The following is a 12,892-nucleotide window of genomic DNA, read 5'->3' as shown; positions in this document are numbered from 1 at the left end:
CAATGCCACCTAGTCAAAATCAGTATTGAATTTCTTATGGAATTACAGTGGATGCTCACCTCTTCCAAACTTGACATTTTCATCGAGAAGAAACCTGCTCTTCTTCCAATTGCCATTCAAATCTTGAGCATCACACTCGAGGTAAGTTTTCCGCTTTGACAAGTCATGGAAATTTTCAGTAACGCAGCGAAAGTTTCGGCAAGTGTCAGGCAGAGACTTCCAAGTGTGCCGAAAAGGCTTTGTAGCTTCTTTAATGGATGACATGATGGAAATGCGTGCAGATGTTGTATCAAGGATTATTATGAGATGCAAGAGGATTGATTGTTAGGAGGAGAAATACAGAGAGGACTTTGACGACATATTTATACCCAGTCTGCAAGATCAGGATAAGAGGTCGACCCATAATACGTAAACATCAGAACACATAGTGTCGACGATCAGTATGAGCGTACATATCGCCTTTCCGAACGTGGTCAAGATCAGATGTCGATCTTCGAGGTGCGGGGACGAACTACGGGGCCGTGCTCTTCGATTTGGTTAATAGAAATGACAGAGTTTGTGTAACATACAGAATCTAAGAGAACTCAGGACTTATGTAATGGCCTGCGTCAAAACAAATCCTTTCTTCAAGAATATCTTATACGAAGAGGGGTACTTGAAAAGTGAGCGGTGGCAAAAGTAAGGGGGATGTCCAGTGCTGAACTAATGGCTTGATTATTTTCCCCGCGGCTGGCTGAACGGTGGGGCGATTATGGAGTCGACAGAACAAGGATAGGCGATATTATAACGTATCTTATGGAGATACATACCATTAGTTAATATCTGTAGCTGGTGCTCCTTACGAAGTATGACTATCCGTTTATCCACGAAAATGGCGCAAATATGCAGAATGACGATAATGACGTTGCCATGCGTTACAAAGAGGAGAAAATTACTCAATCAAAGTCTTCGAAAGTGAACAGTTCCACGCAATTTAACCGATCCACCAACGTCCTTAGGACCAGAACTGTGTTCAACTAAGCACTCAGAGATTTCCTGCGTGGATCAAAGAGACAATACCGACGATGACGGCAACACCTTCAGCCGGTACCTCTCCATGGATTCCGCGAATAATCGCATCCGCACAGCGCTGCTGAGTGCTCCATCCACACAAGCTGCCCAAGTTGCTGAGATTGGCACCACCAAGACGGGATACTTGATTCGATTCAAGAACCCTAAGTCAGCCGGGGCAGCCCGCAACAACTCCGAATGGCTGAATGAACTGGGAAACAACACGAAGTTAGTTAAGCCACGGTTCGGAATCGTTGTACACCGGACCCCGACCGAGGACTTCGACCTCGAAAACGCGAGCGTGCAAGCGATCGAGACAATAGTTGAAGAGAATGAACTGAGCGACAGAGGTTTCCGGATCGAAGAGGTGGCATGGCTTAAGAAGAAAGATAATTTCTCAAAGAACGTTCCGATCGGACCTATGACCGAAAATTTTTATTTCCACTGGACGCTTGGGGCGACCAGTTTTCTATTATTGTCTTTTTCTGCGGCTTCCGCTACGTGATGTGGGCTTCGTTTCCCGCGATGACTGGATCCTGTGGGTCTGTAGCAATTGTAGAATACTTTAGAAAAACGCTCACATACATTTTCTGGAGTTCCAGCTGCATGCGACAGTTCGTCCTGTAGAGTTTCCGAAGTGACGACTTCGAGCGACCGGCCGAGTTCTTTGCAAAACCTGAAAGAGGCCCACGCTTCCGCTGCGGAGGCAAGAGTTTAAGAGAGAAGTATTGGAGGCCGTGACGGACCAACCATGCATATCCGTCCTCACCCGGTGGCTGTACGGTAGACGGATCTGACTGGATGTAATGATAAGACCTAGGTGGTCATCTGAAGAATTTAGCATTCATTGGGGCGAAGCGAGTATGACACGGCGACCACCTACAGATGGGGGCCGCCGGAGTTTCTTGATATTGCTGCTTCAGTTGAGCACGTTTCTCGTTGCTGGCTTTGGCTAGGACTCAAGAGAATGCGGCAGGCAATGGCAAGCCTTCTGGGGAACGACTTGCGTAGAAAGTAGAACTCGGGTATATTGGCGTCTGTATTTCCACAGGTCAGTTGAAGACCGGGTGGATGATGGTGGTGAAGCTCTATATTCCCATTGCACCTGCCGTTGTTGAAGGCTATTGTTGGAAGTCACTGAAGGAAACAATTAAGAATCATCAAAGGAATTAATAGGGAATCATTGAAGGATTCAAATTTAGGGTGTTGTTCAAGGGGATAGTTATTTGAAGGAAATAATTTAAGTCGTTGAAAAAATTGATTGGTGTAAAATTACTAACAGAATAAACACTAGGCAGTCGTTGAAGAGAGGACAAAATGAAGTATCTGAGAGAGGGTGTGGTAACAAAGGGTGGCAGATCGGAATTGGAGGTGGTGAAGCTGCCGAAAGCAAAAAGTTTCTCGTTTCAACAAAATCGTCGGGCGAAGCTTACAATATTCAGGGTTTGGGAAGGCTTCATCTCATCATAGTCTAATCTCGGCCATTTATCGTTTTTCGTTCCTTTGAAATTTGATTTCGTGAAGACATGCAAAACTCTAATCTTCAACTTCGTACCCCTCGACTCCTTTTCGCTCCTGAATACGGCCCGGAACGTTACTCTGGGCCCTCGTCAAAGTTCCTTTTCTCAAAGCTACTGCCATTTAAATTTTTGTCACATTAAGCCAGAGAAAGCCGGGCCCCTTTGATGGTGAACGGGAATGATGAACATCCGCTAAAAGAAAACCTACATGGATACTTCATTTATTGAGGGGTTGACGTGCCATCCAATGATCAAACAATGGGAGGAAAGAGTAAGAATGAATAGTTTTGACAGTGACCCCTGAGATGCTTGGTCCCGGGTTTGGCTCATTTTTGATGAACGAACTATCACAGCTCCTGGATTCGATGAATGGTTTTCGACTTCCATTATTCATTAGTGTGAGAAATCTATGTGGAGGTCAAACTTCAACAATTTATTGCGTTTCGCGCTTGACAGAGGGAGTGGGAACCATTAGCCCCCTATCCTTTCTCTACACTACAACAATACAAATTATCCAATTAGTAATGATGCGCGCTATGGATGCGATCATGGGTACGTTTGCCAGGACGCAGGTCAGGTCGGGGTCGGGCCACACCCGGCCGGAAAACCAATTTTCCAGGTGTAGAGAATAGATTAGTAATCCATCATGATTGGCCAGATTAAATACACACTTCTTGGCATTACCAGCCGTTTCCAACAAGGCATAATACACTTTTAAAATATTCTTAATATATTAATATCATTTGTGTACGGAAAAGCTCATGCAAAGATTCAGGAGAACCCTAGATAGTAGGGGGAACTGAATCTCCTCGCTATTAAGCTGTTATTGAATCTTTTGCTCAGGTTATGCCCCAATATTAAGGCCTTTCCAGAACAACTGCCATATTGAGTATGAAACACTCGCGAATATCTGGGATGGGATATGTACTCGCTAGAAATTCATTACAGATGCCAAGAAATTAGGTGTGGCCTGCACTTATCTGCCTTATCAGGTGTGGCCTGACCCACCCGCAGGTGTTCAGGTCACATATACACTCTAGGTTTGCCACCTGGTTGTGGGTCACCAGGTCACTAACTAACTAGGTTAGTTAGGCAGTCTCTGTGGATGACTAATCGAACGGAACATGGTAAGACAGAACAACGTCATAAATATTTTGGGTTGGGAACCTGGAGCAGTACCCCAGATAGATTTTTCATCGGGTGCTTGAAAAAAAAATTTTCTGAAATCACAGGGCCCATCCTTCAGAATGCAGTCAGGAGGCAAGAGACTAGATTCCGAAGTAGGGCCTACCCACTCTAACTTGAAGCAAAGGTGCTAACAATATTCTCTCAGTCATTGTCAAATACTGACAAACGCCACCTCAACAAGTACGGAAAGCTGCCTTGTGGAGGCCTACTCGCCCAGCAATCGAGGGTATTTAGACTACAGTCTATTACAACGCGCATGTTTACTAATAACTGGAAGGAACGGACCTACTTTGACTCTGGCGATTTCGCTCTTTCCACCACTGATCATATGACCGACAACGGCGACGTCCACACAGGCAAAGCACATCCCCATCGGGAGAGCATCTCGCGACCCTATGCCCCTATCCCAGCCGCGAGTAATGTTGATAAGGATGCCACCGAAGATTTGTATAGGAAGAGTGTGGGTCCCAAAGAGAGTCCTCTCCTCCAGAAAGAAAATTCTGAGGATGAAGAACCCACAAGGGAGAAGGGAAAGGGCGATCCTACCTGTCGCGAAGGTTAAACCAAACAGTCACATTGAAATGAAAAAGCAATACGTTATTTAGCAGGACAGCTCGAACACCACAGGAGTGGAAAGGGAACAATACGCCAGTTGCTCTGTGGTCAGGTGAAAGCAAGTGAAATTTACGATATAATTCCTTCGGATGATGTGGCTTATACGCTTTTCCTAAAAGCTTTTGGCACTCTATGATACTGGAGAGTGAGAAACATTCAAAGAGTGTTCACAGGTGGTGACACTAATGTCGAAAGTACTGTCGATCATTCCCAGATTTAACTCTATTATCTAGCAAGTTGATATTTGAAAACCACACTGTTGAGTCAGCTTCGGATTAGTTAACTTAATGAACGAGGGCTCCTCGGGCCCCCTCCTTTACGTACCAGTCTACCTATATACTTTCCTTTTTTCTAGTAAATGCCCATAACGTTATCTGTGCAGGTACGTGAGCTAAAGTCCGAAGTTAGAACCCGCCACGCCTACAGGGCTGATGACCAAGATCTACGCTGGTCTCGACCCTGGCTTGATGGCTTATGATTTGGGAATGTGAAAACTCAACCAACGAACCAAAAGAATGAGTGGCACACACATCCAGCAAAGGCAATTAGAAGGTGATTCGACAACTCCGGTCCGCACCATCGATTATATCATATCAGCTTAGCGGATTCTTTTCTTATGATTGACAGCTCGTGTGTCCGCTCTCGTTTCTCCACTTAGAAGGACGGCGTGGGGTAGTCATACCCAACAGGACTACAGGAAGTCCAGAATCCGCGTCAACCTCCCCCCACCCCCTTTTTTTTTTTGCTTCAGCACATATGAGAGCCATTGTTACGATCCTCGCCCTTGTGGCCGTTGCTATTGCCGGCAACACCAAACCCAACAGCGGCAAAGTGTGCGAAAGGGACCAAACTGTTTTTTGCTTTCAAACGGCAATGGAGGTCTCCTATCCCTCGGTAACGTTGCACTGGACGCACTCAATGATAGCTGCTCTGGTGGTGACGTTTACGGTTGCGACAACAAAAATGTGAAGGTAAGTATCTACAAAGAAGACTTTTGCACGGCTAGTATCTAATGGAGATTTAACAGAGTGGGTTAGTGAACCTTGATTTAAACGCGCAGTACAGCCCCAATCATGTTCTTTGAACGGAATCAGGGATATACAGACCGTGGCTCCTGTTCGTGTCTCTACATTACCAGTTGTTGGATATATCTGTTACGTTTCCTGCCATAGGGTCGGTCTCTGTGAGAAAATATGGGTTCAGAAGTCATTTACGTATCAGCAGCTTGATTCGTATAGCTTTCTCGCTTGGCTATATGGGTTTTGGCTTCCAAAGGAAAGAATTGGCCGGTGGCTCGAAGCCGTCACTCCGGGAACTTTCCAGAGCGGACTGTCGTAAGCAGCTGAAACTCCAGAAAATGTATGTGAGCATTTTTCTAAAGTATTCTACATTTGCTAGGCCAGATACGCAGGATCCAGTCATCGCGGGAAACGAAGCCCAGAGTCTTCCTTATCCCCGAGTAGGGGCCTGCCTGGTCGAATTGAATCCACGGAAGGATCCTTAAGGGCCAAAAAGTAAAAGGTCGGGAACAGCGAAGATTCGCGAACTGGTAGTAGCCAACACAGACTACGCCGCGAGCTAGATTGGACGAGCACGTGTCTAGAATCGTCTCTGGACTTTGGTCGTAATATGTAAGCCAGGAACCAATGGTGTCAAGGACCGAGAGCCGGGTAAGAATTCTGGGATTCGGTCAAATTGAGTCGGTAAGACAAACTCATCTGAAGGGTGGGACAAGAGGGAATAGGATTTCTTGATCAAGTTGTAATACGATTGCTACCACTAGTTACCTCCGATCATGGTCCTATTCATGGGTGTCTCATTGCTTCCACCGGCTGTATGCACATCCGTGCAATTCTCTAATTTTGTCTGATCCGTCTGCGTATCTATGAAAAGCCATATCACCACACCAACCTGGCTTGCCTATTCGCGGGCGGCGGAGATCCGCTGTCCGCAGAGGCAGACACCTAGACAGGCCCTGTTAGGCCCCTTGGGGTCCCGTAGACGTCGGAGCGGCATCTAACCCCACGCGAGAAACGTGCACGGAATAACCGCGCGGGGAAGCGGGTTTCGCACTCCGCCCAGCTGTCTCAAGAGCTGACTTGGAAAGCTAAAACTGGTCAAGCTCGGCCTTTTTCGACGGCCCCTTGGGCTTCATGTGTTGTCCGCAATAAAATGGCAGTCAACCGGCACACCCCAGCTACGATATACTCATCCATGCATTTTCCGCGTACATAAATCTACAAGCCAAATCAATGCCACCCTGCCAACAGTGCACCTAGGACACGCACCTAGTGACGATCTGGTCGACGAGAAAGGTTGCAGCGCCCAGAATGTCGAGAAAGTGGAGGACTGCGCCATCATCAGCACCGTTGACGACACCCAGGTCTTTGGTCTTCGCTCCAAGGAATGCAGGCTTCTATCGGAACTTCTCCGCCGGCCAACAAAAGGAAAAGCTCTTACGAAAGGCTCGGCCCAACGACCGCACTGATTAGGACGGAACTAACAGCGCTTATATCGCAGGTTAATATCAGGCTGGTGCCAATGCTGTGCATACTCTACTTGTTCTCTCACATGGGCAGGCCAATAGCGGCAATGCAAAGACCCTGAGGCTTGTAGAAGAATCGGACCTGAGTGGTATTCAGTGTAATATTGCTCAAATTTTGTCCCCTACGTTCTACTTGGTGAGTCAGTTTCAAGGCATGTCATCTACTTGTCACTGATCGATAGTAGAGGTCCCGAGCAACACAGTTACTGGTAATAAGAGATAAGTCTCCGCTCTTCAAGTACACGCTCTGAGCCGGGTTGTGGTTTAGCTGGAGCAATGTATGTATTCCCTGTCCGCCTGTGGGATGGTCTTGACTAGTTACCTAGTTGTATTTTTCCCCTTACCAGATTTCATTCCCTTATCTGGAGGTATTGCCTACTTCAGCGTCGCTCAGAGTATCACCGGTACAAATCACTTTCCAACGGAATCCAAAATGACGTGCTGACGGTGACATGGACTTGGCCTTGGTTGATTGGCACGTATAGATGGACCTCCAAATCTTGGTTGGCATACAAGAACGGACTAGTGTCAATTCACTTGATCATGGAAATCACTAATCTTTGGATAGATACTGCATGAACCTCTAGCAACGAATACCTGACGCTATGTAGTTACACATGTGCAATGCCCTCTAAGAAGAAACAGGAGTAATGCTCATCTCGTCCTCCAAACTGCGGCTACTGAACCCAACACGAAGGACAAATTCACCCTCAGGGATAAGCCACTTCTGGGAGACTATGTCCCAGTAGCTCAAATCTCGGCGCATTAGCTCAAAGCTGACGGTCTGGGACTCGCCCGGTACCAAAGAAACCTTCTCGAAGCCACGCAGCTGCTTAGGTGGGGTGCCATCGGGGGTGCTATCGGGGAAAGTGACGTACAACTGGGGAACGGTCGCACCCTCGACAGCACCAGAGTTCGTAACCGAGACAGTAACGTTGTAGAGAGGCTCCCACAGGGCAGGGTTACCACCCGGCAGGATGGGCTGGTCTTCGGGGATAGAAGAAACCGAGTCAGAAACAGGCTCCGCTTGGAGGTTGGAAAGGCTGAAGGTAGTGTATGAGAGGCCGAAGCCAAATTCATACTGCACGGATATGTTCCGGGCGTCAAAGTAGCGGTAGTCGATTTCGAGCTTTTCTTCGAACCAGGATTGCCAGTCATAGGGGCCGTTTGTGGACACGGCAGTCGTGGGCGGGGCATTGTAGTCACTTGCCTTCTTGGCGATGGTGTATGGGAGGCGCCCGGAGGGGTTCACATCACCGTAGAGGACATCGACGATGGAGTTACCGGTTTCCTGGCCGGGATAGTGTGCCGCGACGATGGCCGTGACGTTGGGGTGGCTGGCGAAGGGGAGGATGTTGATGCCGGAGGAATGGGTGATGACGATGGTATTGTTACAGAACTTGGCGACAGACTCGACGACGTCGTTGCCGTTATAGCCGACAGACAGGTTTTCACGGTCAGCACCTTCTTCGGCCCAAGTCTTCAAGAAGACCAGGCAGGCGTCCGGGGTTTCGGGAACCCAGAGATCGGTAACGTTCTCAGTCGCGATCTGCGTGTTGTTCAGGAAGTATTGAACTAGAGTGTTGTTCATCTTTGCGCGGGCCTTGATAGCCTCCAGTGGAGAGACAAGATAAGTGAAGCGACCGGTACCTGAGCCACCACCAGCAGCGAGGCTACCAAATTCGAATGTCTCCTCGTTGACAGCACCCATGGTATTCTCGCCGGCGTCATTTCCGAAGATAGCAATGTTTTTAGGAGACTTCAACGGCAATGCCTGCTTTTCGTTCTTCAACAAAACAGTCGCCTCAGCTGCGAGCTTGCGAATCAGCTCGGCGTGGTCTCCGCGCACATCACGGCTTCTCTCGCCGGTGAGGTTGAAGTCACGAATCCAAGTGGAACGAGGTGAGAAAGTGTTTAGATCCGCGGAAGAAGGGTCCACCTCAGGATAGTCCTTGTCCTGGCCGAGCCAGTAATAAGGGGTCATAATACGGATGATCATATCATCGATACGAGATTCAGCCACCGTTCCATTTCTCACGGCAGAGGTGACGTTCTTGCCAAAGAAAGAGCCAGCTTCGCGGTTCATACCGTACATGCCAATACCACCGGGCATATTCATGTCGAGACCGCCCTCGATCGAGGCGACGCCGGAGTGAGTGCCACCCCAGTCAGACATTACGTATCCCTGGAAACCGAGCTCTTCCTTGAGCAGACCGTTGAGAGCCTTGGAGTTTTCACAGGCATAGGAACCGTTCAGACGTTGGTATGAGCACATAAAACTAGCAGCCTGGGCGCGCACAGCGTTGGCAAAGGGCCAAAGGTACAACTCGTGCATGGTCCGGTCATCAATGTTGGAAGAAATGGATTCCTGAATAACATCCGTGAGGGTGCCATTCGAGTCAAAGGTTGGATTCCGCTGAGTTTCCTGCTCGTTACCAACGAAATGCTTCGCGGTGGCTTGCACGCCGGCATCCTGGTGGCCGCGAATAGTCTTCTCCATGGCGACACCAGTCAGGTAAGGGTCAGCAGCAAAGCCTTCCCAGTTCCTGCCGGCGTAAGCAGAGCGGCCAAGGGGGCCGGCCACAGGGCTGAGGGCAATGTGGGCACCCTTGGCCTTGAACTCTTGTCCCATGGCGTAACCTCGTGCATAGAACAGATCCCTATCCCAGGTAGATGCCACGGTGACACCGGCAGGGAAGACACTGGCATAGTCAGCTACTCGGATGGCCAGGGGCCCATCCTGCAAGCAGAGACCTCGAAAGCCGAGGCGCGGGATAGCGACAATGTTACCCACACATGGTCCTGGCTGACCAGTGACCATATCGGCCTTTTCATCCACCGTCAGCTTAGCCACAAACTCTTGGGCCCTGGCGAAGGCTTCCTCCCAATTGATTGACGAAGTAGCATTCGCTGTGATAGAGGTCAGCAATAGTCCAATCGTATACATCGAAGGTAGACAGAGTAAGCGTACGCGAGGGATAGATGGCAGGTGAGTGTCCGTAAGGGCCCAGAATAGTTGTATTCTCGGGCTGGACATAACTGAAAGCATCTTCACTTCGAGTGGTTCCATCAAATGACTGACTATTAGCCACTGTAGCAGCCAAAAGTCCCGATACCACAAGCTCAACGATGAGGACCATTTTTGTTCTCAACTTCGTTAAAAGGCGAAAGCTCGAGGAGTCTCTGGAGACCCCATGGTAGGATGATCACTCCTTTTTATAGGCCTCACCCCGCACCCCCAGAGCGCAATTTTGCAAACCACGGACCGTCGTGCATGTATAGAGACTTTTAGTGGGGTATGGGGAAAGACAAAGCTGCCGGGAGTAGAAACATGGAAGGTATTATCTGGATAGCCGGAGTTCTACCGAGACGGGGAATTGGTGTCTTGGCATCCCAACGCGGGGGTGCGGGGACTCCACACATTTCTCTTCGCGGGGAGAAAACCCTGCGAGTATCCCGGATACGCAGAGCAACGTGTGGGGAGATTCGATTCAATACCTTGTCCGCAGCGATATCCCATCGGTCTGTCTAGCTCTCGAAGCTCGCAAATAACTTGCGATTCGGCTCTCCGGGTGGTCCAGGTGGTGCCAACTTTGCCATCTTGACCCCACGAGGATATCTCCAAGATGATCACCATCTTGGCGACTGAACTTGGCTAGCGGGTGGCATATTTACCTATCTGACCGGAGACTAAAAGTCGGGCCTATCTACTAAGTCGTGTGCCGTGGCCAACAGAAACATTTCGGAAGCTTGATTGAGTTTGGTAGTCCGTTGGGTGCCTCGCAACAATGACACTATTGGGTATTTCCGTGCCGAAGCCGGTCCTTGGCGCCTACGCAAAGCCGCTGGGAAATGATTCTCGAACGCGGACATAGCTCCTATGTCTCAATATTAAATCCGGTATGCTGACTGGAGTGGATTGATGGTGGCTTGGACCCCGTGGCTAGCAATCCATCCTGTGTTGTCGGGATAGAGCAGTAAATCCCCGTCTTACGGGTAATTGGAGTGGTCCCTTGTCCTCAGATGCCGCCGATGCACCCAAATAATCTAGCGAGGGGTTATGGGCTTTGTGCCTGAAAGAGAAATAATTCTGTAGGGATTTCTTATACACGTCACTTTGCCTCTTTTATACCCACCCCAGTAGCTACGAATATCAGCCCTGACTTCAGTTCTTCGCATCCTAATTCGTCCGTCGTGCGTGCTCCCTTGTCCCCAGTGCGTGGCGGTCTAATCGTACCCCATCAAAATTCCCGAGTTCCAACCACGATCAATAAATTCAGTAACTTTAAAATGACGGAATTGAATCTCATATAGTTATACCAAAAGAATATCAACATTATAGCATCTAGATACAATAGATGTAACTTAGAGTTTACCTTAAAAGTTGTAGTTTGGTTATGTATAGTATGTCTGGTTCTTAACAGCAGCTGGTGTCACAATATGTAGTTGCATTCTGGATCTTGACAGGCGGCATTGCAAGACGGCACTGCCACTGTCACTGGCCCCTCGTGTCCGAGTGTCTGAAACAACCTTTGGGAAGAGGGTTGTAGGCTCTTGAGGATAAACGGCGTTTGGCTACCGGATAGGTGAGCATGTTTGACAAGTTTGTTTGTGGCTGCTGTCTGAGGCTGAAATACCCCAATGCTACTTCCGTAAGAGGTTAGTGCACCCTCTCCCCCCGTCACATACTACCTTTGGGTATACCCTACGATCATTCAATAGCCTAATATCTCCATTTTACAAGTGTTTTGGGTTTTGCGTTATTGCTCTATTTCATGACATTTAATTCTAATTCAAATCCAAAGACATGTCGTCCGAATTCAGTGCAACACTCGACGACGCTGTCCAGACGCAATTCAAAGGTCGACATCCTATTCTATGCTGAATATTTCTATGATTCCCGCATGCTGAAATCGAGTCTATATAAAATAAATTTTGTGGCAGACCCTCGGTTTCTCAGTTCATTGTGCCCTTAGGTCCTGAAGCGACTTCTTCTGGCTACCATCCTCATTGAAATTCGTTTCATCGAGCCATTTCTCCATCGCGGGCTTGATCGTAGCATTCCATTCATCTTTTAAAAAGGCAAACCAAGCAGTATCCCGGCTTCGTCCCTTCACAACCATGTGGTGTCTAAAGATGCCTTCAAAGGTGAAGCCGAGCCGCAAAGCCGCCTTGCGCGATGGTGCATTGAGCGAGTCACATTTCCACTCGACACGTCGGTAGTTCAAATCTTCGAATGCGTGGCGAGCCAGAAGATAGATGGCCTCGGTGGCGCCAGTGGTGCGCTGCAAAGCAGCGGAAAACACCACATGGCCGATTTCGATCGTCCATTGCTCGGGAGTAATCCGCATCAACGCGAGGTATCCGATCGGCTTGCCAGAAGTGAACACTGCAGGGCGCTGGTCGATGATAGCATAGAACAAGGGATCCAGCGATTTCGACTTGGCTTCGATGCTCTTCTGGAAGACCTCCAATTGCGTGTAGGGTTCATCGGCCAAGTAGTCCCAGAGATGATTCTTTGCCGGATCGTCGCCCCCGACCAAAGTGTAGAAATCTTTTGCATGCTTGGGTGCCAGCGGTTCGAGTGTGATGGTCCGTCCGGTGAGTATTGTTTTGTTGGACGGCGCGAGGGCCGGAGAGAATGAGACGAACGGTCCCAACGGTCGTGCCTCGGTCATTATTTATGCTTTCTGAGGAGATGTGACTTGCGAATATTCTATACAGTCACCGAAGGCGAGGCGTGCTTTAAAGGCGTGCAGGCGATGTTTCCCGCGCGAAATGTGGGGGTGAAGTTGGATGCTGTGAGACCGACGGGCGATTGTGATTTGGCGGTAGCTCCGCGAGGCCGGCTAACGCGAACTCCGATTGGCGGCGGCTCCGAGATCGCACGCCACGGTTGACTCTTGAGTCAGTACTTCAAATTACTAGTTAACGTTAGATGAATACTCTGATTAGAGATCTAAAGACACCCGGA

At 48.8% G+C, this 12,892-nt stretch overlaps 4 protein-coding genes across 4 annotated transcripts; 2 read left to right on the top strand and 2 right to left on the bottom strand.

Moving 5' to 3' along the window:
- Positions 1–4,014: 4,014 nt before the first annotated feature.
- N7532_002867 (uncharacterized protein) lies at positions 4,015–4,320 on the top strand (the record flags this gene model as incomplete). The annotated part of the gene is made up of 1 exon (XM_056615361.1): positions 4,015–4,320. One exon carries the CDS (start codon positions 4,015–4,017, stop codon positions 4,318–4,320), a length of 306 nt encoding a protein of 101 aa, XP_056478333.1.
- An 809-nt stretch (positions 4,321–5,129) lies between these two features.
- N7532_002866 (uncharacterized protein) lies at positions 5,130–5,457 on the top strand (the record flags this gene model as incomplete). Its single annotated transcript, XM_056615360.1, is given in 3 exon segments — positions 5,130–5,204; positions 5,216–5,344; positions 5,401–5,457. The coding sequence occupies 3 exon segments, from the start codon at positions 5,130–5,132 to the stop codon at positions 5,455–5,457; spliced, it is 261 nt and encodes an 86-aa protein (XP_056478332.1).
- A 2,092-nt stretch (positions 5,458–7,549) lies between these two features.
- Positions 7,550–10,058, bottom strand: N7532_002865 (beta-glucosidase; the record flags this gene model as incomplete). Its single annotated transcript, XM_056615359.1, has 2 exons — positions 7,550–9,828; positions 9,890–10,058. 2 exons carry the CDS (start codon positions 10,056–10,058, stop codon positions 7,550–7,552), a joined length of 2,448 nt encoding a protein of 815 aa, XP_056478331.1.
- A 1,821-nt stretch (positions 10,059–11,879) lies between these two features.
- On the bottom strand, positions 11,880–12,596 carry N7532_002864 (GNAT family N-acetyltransferase; the record flags this gene model as incomplete). Its single annotated transcript, XM_056615358.1, has 1 exon — positions 11,880–12,596. The coding sequence occupies one exon, from the start codon at positions 12,594–12,596 to the stop codon at positions 11,880–11,882; it is 717 nt and encodes a 238-aa protein (XP_056478330.1).
- Between the last annotated feature and the right edge of the window lie 296 nt (positions 12,597–12,892).

The sequence above is a fragment of the Penicillium argentinense genome (assembly GCF_028826775.1).
Source record: "Penicillium argentinense strain IBT 30761 chromosome Unknown utg000003l_segment0_segment0, whole genome shotgun sequence".
In the NCBI taxonomy this organism is placed as follows: domain Eukaryota; kingdom Fungi; phylum Ascomycota; class Eurotiomycetes; order Eurotiales; family Aspergillaceae; genus Penicillium; species Penicillium argentinense.
Note: the sequence above shows the minus strand (reverse complement) of the source record. Positions and strands in the feature narration are given on the sequence as shown.